General features: G+C 36.2%; 1 protein-coding gene across 1 annotated transcript in view; it reads right to left on the bottom strand.

The window, feature by feature from the left end:
- Window positions 1-3,737: 3,737 nt before the first annotated feature.
- The window catches only part of LOC144970009 (sodium- and chloride-dependent betaine transporter-like), a 44,229-nt gene continuing 32,343 nt past the window's right edge, over window positions 3,738-15,623 (bottom strand). Inside the window, exons 11-14 of the mRNA XM_078909157.1 lie at window positions 12,498-12,597; window positions 9,990-10,102; window positions 8,361-8,540; window positions 3,738-5,919 (exon numbers count right to left, since the gene is read on the bottom strand). Of these exons, the coding sequence (XP_078765283.1) occupies window positions 5,812-5,919; window positions 8,361-8,540; window positions 9,990-10,102; window positions 12,498-12,597 (501 nt within the window). The 3' untranslated portion in view covers window positions 3,738-5,811. The remainder of the gene's footprint in view (window positions 5,920-8,360; window positions 8,541-9,989; window positions 10,103-12,497; window positions 12,598-15,623) is intronic.

Here is a 15,623-nt window from a genome sequence, read left to right as displayed (position 1 = left end):
AATTTTTGTAATATTGTCAGTGAGTTGTTGGTATACTTTGTTCTTTAAATATTTATGACAATGGTTTCCGATAAAACTTCTACTGTGGTAAAATTGTGGCGTGATTGCATTTGTTTTCAGAATATCATCAAGGGTGATGCATACGGGTCCACATCTTTCTGTGAGTTCCTCTTTTTGTAATGATGAAAGCTCACTCTCTATTGCTTCTAATTTTCTTCTCCATTCCTTCTTTTCATCTTCTAAATCGGCAAGTAACAAGTAAGAAGTGTGATCATTTAATTTCTTTGTTAAATCTATATATCTCTGCCAGTTTTTTCCGTACTTGTGAAATATTTTAATTTCTTCATTTTCGTTATTTACATCATCAAACAATAAACGATCCAGTTTGTCCGCACTACATTCGAGTAACTTGTGATGTCTTAATGTGATGCCTAACAAACAGTGTAGATATGGCGGACATATTCTGTGTAATGGAATGTCAAGAATGGGTGGCTGGATACTGTTATTGTATGAGTGTGCATTTTTCTTCAGGCCCTTTCCGTGTTCTAAAAACCTATTGTAATCACGATGAAGAAGAGACCAATTTCGTAATTGTGTATTTTCTATTTGTAAATTTTGTATGTCTCTTTTCTTTACAAAACACCACAGACATGGGTATGCACCACAAGCACCTGAAAGACCATTCATTTTTGTTAAACAGTCATAATCACCAAACAGAAACAACCTAACTTTTTTCCCTTTCCATTTAAAAAGATTCAAGTCATACAGCTGTCTTTTAATGTCTTCAAAAAAAAAGTTCTAAATTTTCCCTAGAATCCTAGTCCTTGCCATTGCAACCATAATATGATTGTATTTAGAATTTGGATTTTCCCTATTTATTATGGCCATGCTGAGTTTAAAACTGCCTTTACCGTGGTCACCACCGACTTTGATCCAGATTTCATTACTAGGGATGGCCCGTTATACCAAGTTAATTCGTTTTCAAGTTTGTCAAGCATTTTGGTAACAAAATCTGTAAGGCATTTTAATTTCACCATCGGTGTTTCGACAGCTTTTCCACTTGAATCAGTAAATGGTTTTCTTTTAATTTCTAAGTCGTCGTCTGTCAGTGTCTTCATCAGATGTCGTTGTGCGTGTTCATTTGGAATTTTTATCCCGCCTTGTCTTAAAAATTGTCGCAATGTCCTCTCCTGTGACCACGTCAATCCCACTGTCTCTTTCATCGCCAAGGCAGACAAAGTTGGAATGTTTGTGTTGTTTATGATGCCTGCAGTTTGGCAAATGTTTCGCCGTGTTGGAAGTGGATTCTTTCTTAATTCATGTGATTGTTGTTTTTGTAATGCTTGTGATGATGTACCTGCTATATGCTTTCTTATGACTGTTAGTGCCTTTGAACGTTTTCTTCGTGTGGGAGATGTGACATGTGAAGATGAAGTTCTGTGCTTTGGGATTTTCATGAGATATAATGGTTGTCCTTTTGTTTTTAACTTGATTATGTTGTCTTTTGATTCGGATAGTTTTTGCTTGACAAAATCTGTATGGGTCTTTTCGTCTGACTGCGTTGTTTCCTGTGTGTCTGCTTTGAAGATGGGGGATGTCGCAAAGTCTTTTGTCTGTGGTTTGCTTTTTTTAGGAGTCGATGTGAACATTATGTCGTCTGTCCTTATGCTGGTGTCAGTGTCTTTAGTTAGATCAATTGTTGAGATGCTAACATTGTCTATTGTGATTTCTGTGGTGATTTCTGTGGAGTGTGAAGAATTTGTGTCTTGCGTTGTTTCTAAGGTTTGAATGTCACTACATTGCCTATCTTTAATGCAGCCGACTCGTATGTTTGTATATGTTTTGCACACATTGCACATTGTAATGTCACTGGGGACAAAATCTGTCCACAAATGCTGACTGTTCTTTACAATAGTCCGGGAGTTTATTAAAAACTGTTCTCCTTTATATACTTTCATGTTTTTTATTCTTTTTACATATTTGTAACATATCACTTTTGAATGTGTTGTTTCTAAGTCTTTTCCAATGTCAATATCAAATAACAAAAGTATTTCACATTTGAAATCATTACACAGTAATCTTTTGCGATTACGTTTTTTTTCTTTTTGAGTTAGTGCTGTATTACCACAGTCACTTATGTTGGTAACAACAAGATATGAAGTGAGTAGAAAAGTGCCAGAAGACAATAGAGAATAACATTTTTTTCGCGGCGGTGGTGGGGTTTGAACCTGCGACCTTATTGGTACGACAACTCCGCCTGGCAGGTGAGAGCGTGGCTCTACCGTGTGAGCTATCCACGAACACAAAAATATTCGTTTCAAACCCAAAGTCATTTCTAGATCCCTCTCTCACCCACTTCTTGAGATCGCCGATTCGTTCACCACCATCGCGAAGTAATTTTGACCAGCAGTTAAGCTTAATAGCCAATATTCTCATCACAAACATATAACATAGAAACGATTGAGACATTGAGTATGCTCCGGTGTATGGGGTGAATTTTTAATTCAGAAAAGTGAGTGGAGCAGGCACTTATGTTGGTAACAACAAGATATGAAGTGAGTAGAAAAGTGCCAGAAGACAATAGAGAATAAAAAAAAAAAAATTTCGCGGCGGTGGTGGGGTTTGAACCTGCGACCTTATTGGTACGACAACTCCGCCTGGCAGGTGAGAGCGTGGCTCTACAACGGAAGACGTTAAGCTTAACTGCTGGTCAAAATTACTTCGCGATGGTGGTGAACGAATCGGCGATCTCAAGAAGTGGGTGAGAGAGGGATCTAGAAATGACTTTGGGTTTGAAACGAATATTTTTGTGTTCGTGGATAGCTCAAACGGTAGAGCCACGCTCTCACCTGCCAGGCGGAGTTGTCGTACCAATAAGGTCGCAGGTTCAAACCCCCACACCGCCGCGAAAAAATTTTTTATTCTCTATTGTCTTCTGGCACTTTTCTACTCACTTCATATCTTGTTGTTACCAACATAAGTGCCTGCTCCACTCACTTTTCTGAATAAAAAATTCACCCCATACACCGGAGCATACTCAATGTCTCAATCGTTTCTATGTTACATGTTTGTGATGAGAATATTGGCTATTAAGCTTAACTGCTGGTCAAAATTACTTCGCGATGGTGGTGAACGAATCGGCGATCTCAAGAAGTGGGTGAGAGAGGGATCTAGAAATGACTTTGGGTTTGAAACGAATATTTTTGTGTTCGTGGATAGCTCACACGGTAGAGCCACGCTCTCACCTGCCAGGCGGAGTTGTCGTACCAATAAGGTCGCAGGTTCAAACCCCACCACCGCCGCGAAAAATTTTTTTTTTATTCTCTATTGTCTTCTGGCACTTTTCTACTCACTTCATATCTTGTTGTTACCAACATAAGTGCCTGCTCCACTCACTTTTCTGAATTAAAAATTCACCCCATACACCGGAGCATACTCAATGTCTCAATCGTTTCTATGTTATATGTTTGTGATGAGAATATTGGCTATTAAGCTTAACTGCTGGTCAAAATTACTTCGCGATGGTGGTGAACGAATCGGCGATCTCAAGAAGTGGGTGAGAGAGGGATCTAGAAATGACTTTGGGTTTGAAACGAATATTTTTGTGTTCGTGGATAGCTCACACGGTAGAGCCACGCTCTCACCTGCCAGGCGGAGTTGTCGTACCAATAAGGTCGCAGGTTCAAACCCCACCACCGCCGCGAAAAAATTTTTTATTCTCTATTGTCTTCTGGCACTTTTCTACTCACTTCATATCTTGTTGCTGTATTACCACATACTCTACAAAGTTCGTTTAAAGATTTCAAGTGGGTCTCTAAAGTGTGATCCATTTTACCTGTATGTGCATTGCAAGAAAAAAATATATTATAAAATATTAAAAGAGAACTCCATAAAATGGTTTTAATAATTAGAAAGCCCAGAGAATGTTAAATGCGCCCATATAACTTTTTTAAAAATTGGTCGTGTCAAAATTTTAATATTAATTTTTAAAAATAATAAATAGCTCCTGTAATTGATTTTATTCATTGAGTTTTTCAGATGTAAATAACTAAAGAACTAATCACAGCAGAATAATGAAATCCAGACACAAATATCAAACGAGAAAAATGCAGTTATATCCAAGCTTTGAAAAATATGTTGTGAATCTAGAAGAGGAGTGGTAGTAGACTGAAAACAGGAAACGTCGTTACTCAATTTATATGTTTTTGGAACGTAATGCATTGTATGCAGCTTTACCTGCAGGATTGACCGCTTGACCCTGAGGTCACCCTGACCTATAGCGTGAGTAAAGGCTCGCTCAGGCACGTAATTCGTGGGTGTGTCGTACATTCATTCATTCATAATTAATTTCTTAATACATTGTTGTGAACTCCTTAGCCAAGCGCAAACTATCTATAGATAGAACGAAGATGACGTCACTCAAGCATTTGTTATTGTATTTTGCCATCCACGTTTGTGAGTGATTCTCACTAAACTGTATCAACCACACTATAAAAGTTCATGGTTACACAGAGTTTTGTGTGTTGGTCGGTTATACTTCCGGATGGCAATGTTATGAGCTTCTCAGCCAAGCGCATACTATCTATACTATAGATTTTTTTTTAAATGTTTTTTGCGCCACGATATAATAAATGATCAAACAAGATTGTCTGATGTCAACAGGAATCACCCATGTTATCCAAGTGAGCAAATTGGGGGTTAATACTCTTGCTTAAGGAAAAAAACGAAAGTGCATGAAACGGGGCTCGAACCCGGGTCATCCGGATCACAGTGCGATGCCTTAACCACTCGGCCACTTCGCCCATAAACTATAGAAAAGCTTTCTATAAATGTGGTATTTAGTTTATAATATGCTTAGAACTTAAATTATTGCATGTGGATATTAAAAATAGATTGATAGTATGTTCATATTATTTGTTGAAAGAATAAAGAAACACAAAATGGGCTCATTGCCAACAAAGTATTGATAATAAAGATGCTGACAATAATAATAATGATGATGCTAACAACAATATGAATATTGCCAATAATTAGCAACGACAATTACAACAACAATAATAATACTAAATACTAATGATAGTAATAATAATAATAATAATAATAATAATAATAATAATAATAATAATAATAATAATAATAATAATAATAATAATAATAATAATAATAATAAAGAATGTAACTGATATCTGACTAAAAACTGTTAGAGATTTTCGTTTAGACGGTCAGTTTTCATGAGTTGATGTCACTTCGCCTACAGTTTCTGGATATCCATCAGGTCGTGGATAAATTTACTGACCGTCTAAACGGGCCATTAGATTCCGTCTTACTCTTACAGCTATCTGGTCAATATTATTTCCGATGTCGGTTAAACATCATGTAATCTCAATGGTACTTCAGCCTGGAAATCTACAATTGTGTACATGCGTAGACTGCCGAAGCGCAAGAAAGCAAGAATCATATATCATTCCAAAATAAACTTAATGATGTTCATTAACCAGTTAACTGCCTTCCTCTGGAAAAAAATTGTATTTAAAAATTTGACTACCGAAATCGTCCTTCAAATATTGATCGATTTAAATGACCCTCATCGCGACACAAACTCTCAAACCTAGGTCTTCGTGAAGTTCAAGGTTTGAGAGTTTATGCCAAGACAAGTAGGACAGGTAACTGGTCATTACTAATCTCCTTGTTCATGTAAAATAAAAACTGTTACTGTATAATCAATAAATGTTCATGTAAAATAAAAACTGTTACTGTATAATCAATAAATGTTCATGTAAAATAAAAACTGTTACTGTATAATCAATAAAATCAAGACACAGTTTCGTGTTCCAAGCCATATAAGCGTCTCTCTAGTTTATCTTGTGGCCTCATCTGGTGCTGCTTCAGTTTGTAAGGAACAAGCATCATCCTCAAAACCTGCAACAATAGAATAATATATGTGAGCCATCGCAATAAAATTCTCCGTACCAGACATTTGTAGAATTTACCTCAAAACTTCACACCAACTCACTCATTCAATCATCTCACAGCCTGCTGGCACTTGAGGCGATGCAAGGGATCTCCACCTGGTCCTGTCAGCAGCTATTCCTGGGGCCATCTCGAGGGCCTCTCTGCTTTAGGTCCCTCTCCACGGTACGTCTCCAGGTTTCCTTAAGGTGGCCTCGCTTCCTCTTCCCTTGGGGTGTCCATCGCAGAACATTCTTTGTCACGTGTTTCATCAGGTCTGCTACAGACGTGCCTCAATCATTGCCATCTCCTCCTTTTAAAGAAACAATCCAGAGACTCCACCAAACTCTCAGGTCCTCATTTGAGATTATATTTGCTTGAAGATTCGTCGTAAACATTTGTTTTGGAATACTTCAAGTTTCTGGATGATACTCTTTGTGATATTCCAACACTCTGATCCATAGAGCCAAACGCTCAAGAAACGTCACACCCACCCAGCACAAAAATAGATTTTTCTTTCTCAAACAGAAAAGCAACAAGTACCTTCCATAAATTTTGTGCAATAAAATGATCTCTTCAACAAAGTGCCTGCTTTTTATTACTTCATATAACTAAAATCATTCTTTAAATTTTGTGATGTAAAAATTAAACCAGAAAGATAAAATTGTTGCTTGCATCCCGAATGTGACGATTTTCCTATGATTGGTATGGAGAGGGTTAAACTGGTACAGGGGAACCAATGTACAACAGGACACGATATAACAGGGGTTTTTAAAATCACAAACAAAAATTATTATAACAGTTTCAAAAAAAAATAAAGAAAGAAAAGGAACAAAATACCAAACACGGAACGTTTCGGGCTCAAATCCCTTCTCGAGTCAACAACAAAATACACTAAAAAAATAAATTCATGACATAAAAGCCAGATCGACGGCCGAGAAATATTTGGCTGTCGATTTGGTTTTTAAGTGATCTATTTATGTTTTTATTGGGGTTTTGTTGTTGTTGTTGGCTGAAGAAGGGTTTTGAAACCGAAACCATTGTTTGGCATTTTGGTTGTATTTATGAGATTGTTATATTAGTTCTTGCTTTTTTTTCACAGTCCACAGTTTCTAACAGCTTTGTCTCACTTTGACTTGGGTTTTTATAATCCCTGTTTTTCTCTCCCTCTTTGCCTTTAGCTATAGCAGGACTTTTAAATGTTATGGAAAGGGTTTCGAAACCCACTCTAGTTATACTCACAATTACACAATGCATGATCCCCCTTTACATCACGTCGGCTCCATAAAATACATCGATAGGAGTCCATTTCAATAAAAAAGTAAAATAACAAACTCATACTATAAAACATATCACAGCAAAAGCAAGTGGGTTGCTATTAAACGATTCTTACACCTTTGCTTTTTATTATTCCGGACGTGTTCCCGACTGTTGCACGAGCTTGCGAGTGCACGTTGGGAACATAGTTCGAATCTCAAAATGCAAGAGTGTAAGAAATCTTTTATTCTATCCTTCAATCGATTCTGATTTCGTCATCTCTGAGAAAAAGACATTTTCAAAAATATTTAAATGATACTTATTTCTTTTTCAAAAAATTAATTTGAGTGAAATTTAACGTTTGATAATCTGACCTCACAAATTGTTATTGTAAACTTGATATTATTACGCGTTACTATTTAGGGAGAGGGGCGGAATTAATAATATACAGTGTTTGACCGTTATTGGATTTTCGGACCGAGGGAATGTCCCGACATTTGAAGGGCTATCTCCGAAGTTGCGAAATATTCAATATTGGTTAAAAACACTCCAGTTGTACAATTTTCTATAAAATATAAAATCATCGTTGAAGTCAGTAAAGATGAAAATATCAGAAGTACAAACAGCTTTCAAGTAAGTCAAGATACGAATTAGATTTTAGTTCAATTTACAGTCTCAACAACAACAACAACAACAACAACAATAACAACAACAACAAAAACAACAACAACAATAACAAGACACATTTACAATCCCATTGTTGCGCATTACCCCGCCCCACCCCTTCTTTGTTTTGATTATTTAAATAACGTTTAGTTATGATGACCCAACTCAATACAAGTTAAGTTCTGTACAGAGCTCGGAAACTTATTTTAAAAGGTGAAGGTCAGAAGTAATTAATCTTTTTTTAATAAATGACTGAATACCTTGACCTTCGATTCAAATTGTTTAAGCCAATGCCAATGGTATACTTATGTCACGAGCGGTCTTTAATGCATTTTTTTTTAGATGGGCCGGTTTAATCCTATAACAGACTACTAAAGGGTTGTTAAAATATTCGTTTTACGATGTAGAAACTGGGATAAACTCCCGAATCCCTGGAATTCATGACTTTGAAAGATTAATTATAAAAAAAAATTCGCATATGATTTTACCTGCATAGAAAATCCGTGTTTGGCGAATCTGTAGAGGGCAACGCCGGGAATACAAATGACAGTGGTGAGACCAAGAATCCAACCAACACCGTGTGCCCAAGACGGGTAGTAGTACACAGACTCGTTTGGGCGTCGGTATGTTAACTCATCTTCGTTGATGATGGTCAATATCAGTAAAGACTGCATGGAGAATGGAGAAATAAATAACAATGTGAAATTGAAGGTAAGCTTCAATTTAATATACGAAAACAGATAAAAACGGACGTTATTTCCTGCCCATCAATGTTTTTGTTTATTCATCTTAACAACGTCACTACCACATAATCTCTGTAGTCTCTAGTGTTTCATTCATCCTGTTTTGTTGATAAAGGGGAAACCCGAAACGTTCATTTGATATGTTTTTGTAATTAAATTGAATCTTACATTCAATTTCACATTATTATTTATTTCTTCGAGCTTCGAGCAGCAACATTTACATTAAGAAAAAGATATGGCATTGATTCTTCCACCTAATATTCATGTGACTTCTCGTTGTTATGCCTGGCAAGATGCCTCTTGTACTGTTGCTATCTTACCATATGAGTCTTGCGTTATTCAGTCAGCGTACACATTCATTTGAAAATTACATCAGTTATACTTTGTGCATTTTGACTCAAAAATTTCCCCTACCTAATATCAACCAATAACCGTGAACCGACGACCCAATACCACATTAAGTAGTTGCATATCACTCGAAACAAACAACCGGAAAATTCTGAGAATCACTCACAATCTTAATTCAAAAGAGTGAAAAAAAATTCATAGCGTCGTCAGGTGTTGCGATGCAATTCCTTTATTAATGTGTCAAACTACTGTGATAAATACTCACTAACTGTGAAACTCACCTATTCGTTTGTTGGGCATTCGCTAAAGGTAACTATGGAATTAAGAAATGTTTGCCAGTCCTTTTCGTTGACTGGAAAAACTAGTCAAGGCGACGGAACCGGCTAAATGGCTAGAAACATTATGATTGTTTAATGCTTAGTAACGCTAGAGCAATCAATAGGATAGTATATAGGGCATGATTGTTTAATGCTTAGTAACGCTAGAGCAATCAATAGGATAGTATATAGGGCATGATTGTTTAATGCTTAGTAACGCTAGAGCAATCAATAGGACAGTATATAGGGCACACGGTGCCAAGTACTGTCGAGATAATTCTCTCATCATTCTCAATTCCTTTTCCATGTTCATCCAGAAGGGATTGAGTAACTGAGTCTGTTAAATTAACGGAAAGTAAATTGCGATACATTAGCGTTTTATCCAAAGGATAGTAAGTAACTGCTATCAGCTATTTAACGCTGTAGAAACTAGGATAAACTTCGATTCCATGGGTTTTAAAATTTTACTCTCTCCTTACCGACCATTTCAGTATTCTCCCAAAATGGCAGAAAAATTGTTAAAAAAAACCAACTCAAACAATCTCTCTATAAAAAACTGTATGTTCTTATTAATGAAACAAAGACTTCTTCAAATTTTGTGATAAACAAAATAAATCTGAACAAGAAAACATGTATATTGTGTCGTAACAAACGTGACAATTTTGCTGGAGGTGGTAAGGAGAGGGTAAAGGCAAGTTTAGCGACATACCAAACACACTAGAGGCGTAAAGAAAAGCCAGCAGACAGCTAAGTATGGATACAACCACCTCATCCATTTGCTGCCCACCATCATGACCATGTTGTCATAGAAACGACGGAAGCCTGCGGGTTAAAAAAGGATATTAAATAAAACGAATACGAACATCTATATAGATAGTATGCAGATGACGTCACTCAGGCCTTTGTTATTGTTTTTGCCATCCGCGTTTGTGAGTTGTTCTCATTAAACTGTATTAACCAGACTATAAAAGTTCATGGTTACACAGAGTTTGTGTGTTGGTCCGTTATACTTCCGGATGGCAATGTTGTGAACTCCTTGGCCAAGCGCATACAGATTACCAAGACCCATTCAAAACCCATCTGCTATAGAACTACTCTGGTAATCAATCATAACGGGTTTAAGGCCTTACATTATCCATATTACAGCTATATTAAACAAGGGAAATAACTGCGTAAATATATTTATTGTGTTTATTCGTTGCCCCAGCAGACTATTATTTCCATTTTCTACAGCACAATAAATCGTCTCCTTGCCCCATTTTTGTATTAACACTCTTACAATATCAGTACCCGCTTATATCCAGGTACTCATTCACACTAGAGTTGAGTAGTCGACAATGTGTGTAAAGTAGTGCGGCGCTGAGGACCGGTCCTTGGACCGCTCCCACGGTCTTTTAGCTGTGAACCGGGGATCGGTCCCATAGTGGAAGACCGGCGGCGGTCCTCACTTCTTATCACCTTTCAACGGTCTCGCGCCATACTACTTCCCCAGCGATTAGTTGCCTCGGTTGCCTATCTTCCACCAATCACCACCCATCCCACTTAATTTATCGCACCCATCCCCCTTTGCCATACACTAAACGACACAGACGACCATAGAGGCAGACGACCACCTCCCTCCACTTTGCAAACCGCCCTTTCGTGTGTGAAATGGGGGGAACAGGAGGCACACGCCTTGGACGATTCCATTATACGGGGTAAATTTCAAAATTTACTACACCATAATGATCGCAATGACAATGATCTATGATGAAGGCATGACCCCTCTTCTCTAATGGGTTATTGTTTGAAATGCATGTGACTACTAAAGATGTGTGTGTGTTTGTGTGTGTGTGTGTGTGTGTGTGTCGAACCTAGCAAGTAGCAAGTCCGATTTTTTGTTTTCTTTTGTCCATCTCTTGTCACCACTCCTTTCTATCGCATTGTTGTCATTTAAAATAATACAATAATATTAAAATTTCGTTTGGTGTTTTAACTAATCAAATAATATGAGTTTCATTAGTTTCTTCCTTCCAAAAAACCCAGTTATAACGTCTGTATTTTTAAAAAGTCCAATAGAATATTTGGGGACCCCGATAGCTCAGTTGATAGAGCACTCTCTTTGTACGCAAAGGGCCAAAGATCGATCCCGGGTGCAGTCGAGTTTTTTCTGAGTCCCTGTCTACTCAGCAGTGAATGGGTAGCTGGTTTTGTTAGATCTGGCGAAAAGTCACCATAGACCCCACTTATTACTTATTAACTTATTACCGCATCCACCCCCTTTTATTATAACTTCACGTCTCTCTCTTACTCTTCAATGCTCGCTGCCCTCTTATGTGTGTGTGTGTGGGGGGGGGGGGAGGGGGGGGGGGTAGGAGTTGCGGGGGTGTATCAACGCCACGAACAACTCGATCAAGGCCTTGGGCGATGCCATTATCTCCGTTAATGGGGATAAATTTCAAATTTTATTAAATTATCGAAGTAACAATGAAGTACGGTGAGCAAATAAAGAAGGCATCACCCCTCTTCTCTAATTAGGTTACAATTTGAAATGAGTGTGACTACTCCGTGTGTTTTACTCCTGTAGACCACGGTTTTCATCGTGTAGCGGTCTTTAACGGTTCAAGAATGAACGATCCCACGGTTCCAAAGGGCAAAACGGTTCGAACTTCCAACAGTCTCTCAGGAATGTTCAATGTCGAAAAGGACCGGTCCTAGGACCGGACCGGTCCCTGCGGTTTTCATTTCCCAGGGACCGTAGGACCGTGGTCCTTAAACTTGCCAAGGACCGCCCCGCACTAGTGTAAAGTGCCTCATCCAAGGACATAACGTCGGTGCCAGAGTTTTTTGTGAAGTCCCAGGTTTGAGAGTTTTTGCCAAGATGAGGGTCATTTAAGTCGATCGATATTTAAAGGACGAGATTTCTGGCCGACTTTTTAACTCTCTCCTTACCAGCTAATTTTAGAATTTCCGCTGAAAATTCACTCCCATACAACACAAAAATAGACTTTTCTTACTCAAAAAAAAAAAAAAAAGTAACAAGTGAGCTCTAACACAATGTTTAGTATTTATATCTGTAACCAAAGCATTTCTTTTAATTTTGTGATGTACAAGAGAAATCAGAATGAGAATGTCGTTTGCATCGTAATGAATGTAACGATTTTCCTATGGGCGGTAAGGAGAGGGTTAAATACGAGTATTTCCAGAGTAAGCAGTTCACTGTTAAATAAAAACATACCGTAAATATGTGCTATTCCGACGACTTCCAAGACACCGAGAAGTATGATGGTTTTGCCAGAACAGTAAAAATCAACCAATTGAAATACATACACCCCACCCTGGATATTGGTTGATGAAAAAAAAAAGAAAAAAAAGTAATTCAATCAGAACTATACAATGAATAATAATAATAATAATAATAAATAATAATAATAATAATAATAATAATAATAATAATAATAAAATAATAATAACAATAATAATAATAATAATAATAATAATAATAATAATAATAATAATAATAATAATAATAATAATAATAACAACAAAATGATAATTATAATAATATTAATAGTATTATTATTATTATTATTATATTATTATATTATTATTATTATATATTATTATTATTATTATTATTATTATTATTATTATTATATTTTATTATTATTATTATTATTATTATTATTATTATTATTATTATTATTATTATTTATTATTATTATTATTATTATTATTATTTATTATTATTATTATTATTATTATTATAGTCAGATTTCTAATAGGTGGCGCGTGTTTCTTTCTTTTTCTCAGCTGTCTCTCAATTCACAGCTGTGAAAGTTTGTATAACCATCTGAATCAATTTGTCTTAATCAAAAAATATTTTTTCATTACTCGTAAAACAATAGAAAAGGATTTCGCTTAAAACAGCTTTATTAAAATCGATAACAGGTAAGGATCGTAACTCAGATAAATATAAATTATGAATTTTCCGCTTATCCATTTTGAAGGAATTCGTTAAAATGGAATGTTCTGTTAATTGAAACTTAAAAGATATAAGTACAGTATCTGAAAAATGAAGGAACGAATGGCAATCCTTAACTATCAGACATCTACATTTTATAACTATCAATACACATTAATGATGAATACAAATGAAAGTAAACATTACGCGCTACCAACATTTTTTTGATTGCTAAATTTATAGAAATAGCTTGTGTTTATGCCAACGAGGATTACATAAATTTATTGTAGACTGGTCAAGAGTAGAAATTCATCAATTTATGACTCAGTGTTTCTACAAATAGGTACACGTGTTCAGAAATAATAACACCACCAACAACAACAACAAAGACATACTGGACAGATCGATCATCACATTCTGGTGTCTGGGATGAGGAAAAGGAGAAATGGAACGACTATGGCAAGATTTAATCGCATCACTCTATCCAATGAAATGGAGTTTTCCTCCTGTTTGCGAAGGTTGGAGCATGCCTTTTCCAGTCTTCCTTGTTATATCATTTATTGCCTCTTCGGTGAGAGTAAATTTGGTGTTCCACCTCTCAGTCTTTCCCTTTACTTGGGTCCAAATGAGCTCGATTGTATTGCGCTCACAGTGATATGGTTGAAGTCGCGCTCGTGCCAAAACTCCTTGAATAGGCAGTCTGCTTTGAAAACTGTTTCTGGGTTGTTTCTTTTCGTTAGAATATAGCTATTGGGCCTTTGATAAATGGTCAGAATAATATGTAGTGCTGTCACATTGGAGCCTTGAAATCTATCGGTTTTTATAGTTGCCGAAGTTGGAGTTTTGAAGTGACCTTGGACCACCGAATGGTAGTGTTTCCAATGCAACACAGCTGGGTGCTTGGAGGAAAGGCAGCAAACGGTTCTTTAGCCAGTCTTCAAACACCTATGCACTGACCCCACCCAGAATGATAGTCACTACCTTCCAGATGATGCAGAAAATAAAATAAAATAGTACGGTATCTTCACCTCCTGCAAGGATATTAATACCAATGTCCAAGACCCATGAGACTTTTTCTACCCGAATTATCAGACATCCATTCCTTTGTCGGATGTATATTTACGTTCACTCAGCTCCATACATCTTTGGATGATATCCATATCAAATTTGACTTGAATCCTTTTCCTATCACGTCGTTCCACACTGGTGATCGCTCTGTCGTATTTCGATAACTATCTTCTCTTTTCGTAGCGTATCGTATAATTTAAAAGCTTATATTATGTTTTAACTCACTCAACCCTAACACCGACTATATCCGTAGTTTATCCGGGTTACTTTTACCCCATACCCATTCATTGCATTTTTTTGAAACAAGTTATAGGCGTAGTATCAAAGCTAATGTTTTTAGTTTTTACATGATAATAGTAGTTGAATAATACCATATATGTACATGATCATTTTAAATACACCCCCCCCCCCATTTTGAAAAGAAGAAAAAATTTCTAGGATTGAGTGAGTTAAAAGCCTTTAAATGCTCTGTGAAACGTTCGTGCATACATGCAATTTTACAAAGTTATATAAACAGCATTAATTGTTAATTTGACAATATTGAGTAATCAGTATTTAAAATGATTTAATGCTAGAGATTTCATATCGGTAATTGCGACATGATGTGTAATATGCAATAAATATGAAATAATATGCATAATATGCAATAATCATGAATTCCCAATTTACGGCAACCTACATAAGTTGTAATGTTATAGTAGTTAAAGCGAATTGTTTTAATTCGGAAACAAGTATGACGTGAACTCATAATCACTAGCCGGATCTACGAGATTTTTAGGGAAAAACAATGAATTCATCTCATTCTTTTTTGGTGCGTAACTTGTTTTCATTTTTTTACAGGGTAAAATCTCGAATTTTATGACAGCGGTTTTAAAGTAGTTTTTTTTATAGGTCTTAAAGAAGAAAACATTTTTGATATGACATCAACGCGGTTCAAAATCTAGATTCAGTTAAGACAAATTGATTCAAATGTTGACACAAATTTTTACAACTTTTGATAGAGGGTCAGCTGAGAAAAAGCTGAGTAGATATGACTCATATATAAGAGAACAACACAAACATAAATATGTAAATTTACAAAATATCACATTTCTGCAGAAACCTGGTAAATATTTACGAAATGTGATATTTTTTTTAAAATTTACATATTTATGTTTGTGTTTATTTGTCTCCTGACGAAGGCCAAGGGCCGAAACGTTGTTTGTTTTGTGTTGTTCTCTTATATATGAGTCATATCTACTCACTTTATTTTTCTCTCCATACCCATACTACACATCCTCCTCACGAGAAGCTAGATCAAACTCCGCAATAAGAAACAGAGGATCAACCCTG

The sequence above is a fragment of the Berghia stephanieae genome, chromosome 4, assembly GCF_034508935.2.
Source record: "Berghia stephanieae isolate SIO BIC M18660-M18661 chromosome 4, UCSD_Bste_1.3, whole genome shotgun sequence".
Taxonomy (NCBI): domain Eukaryota; kingdom Metazoa; phylum Mollusca; class Gastropoda; order Nudibranchia; family Aeolidiidae; genus Berghia; species Berghia stephanieae.
This window is presented reverse-complemented; position numbering and strand designations above follow the sequence as displayed.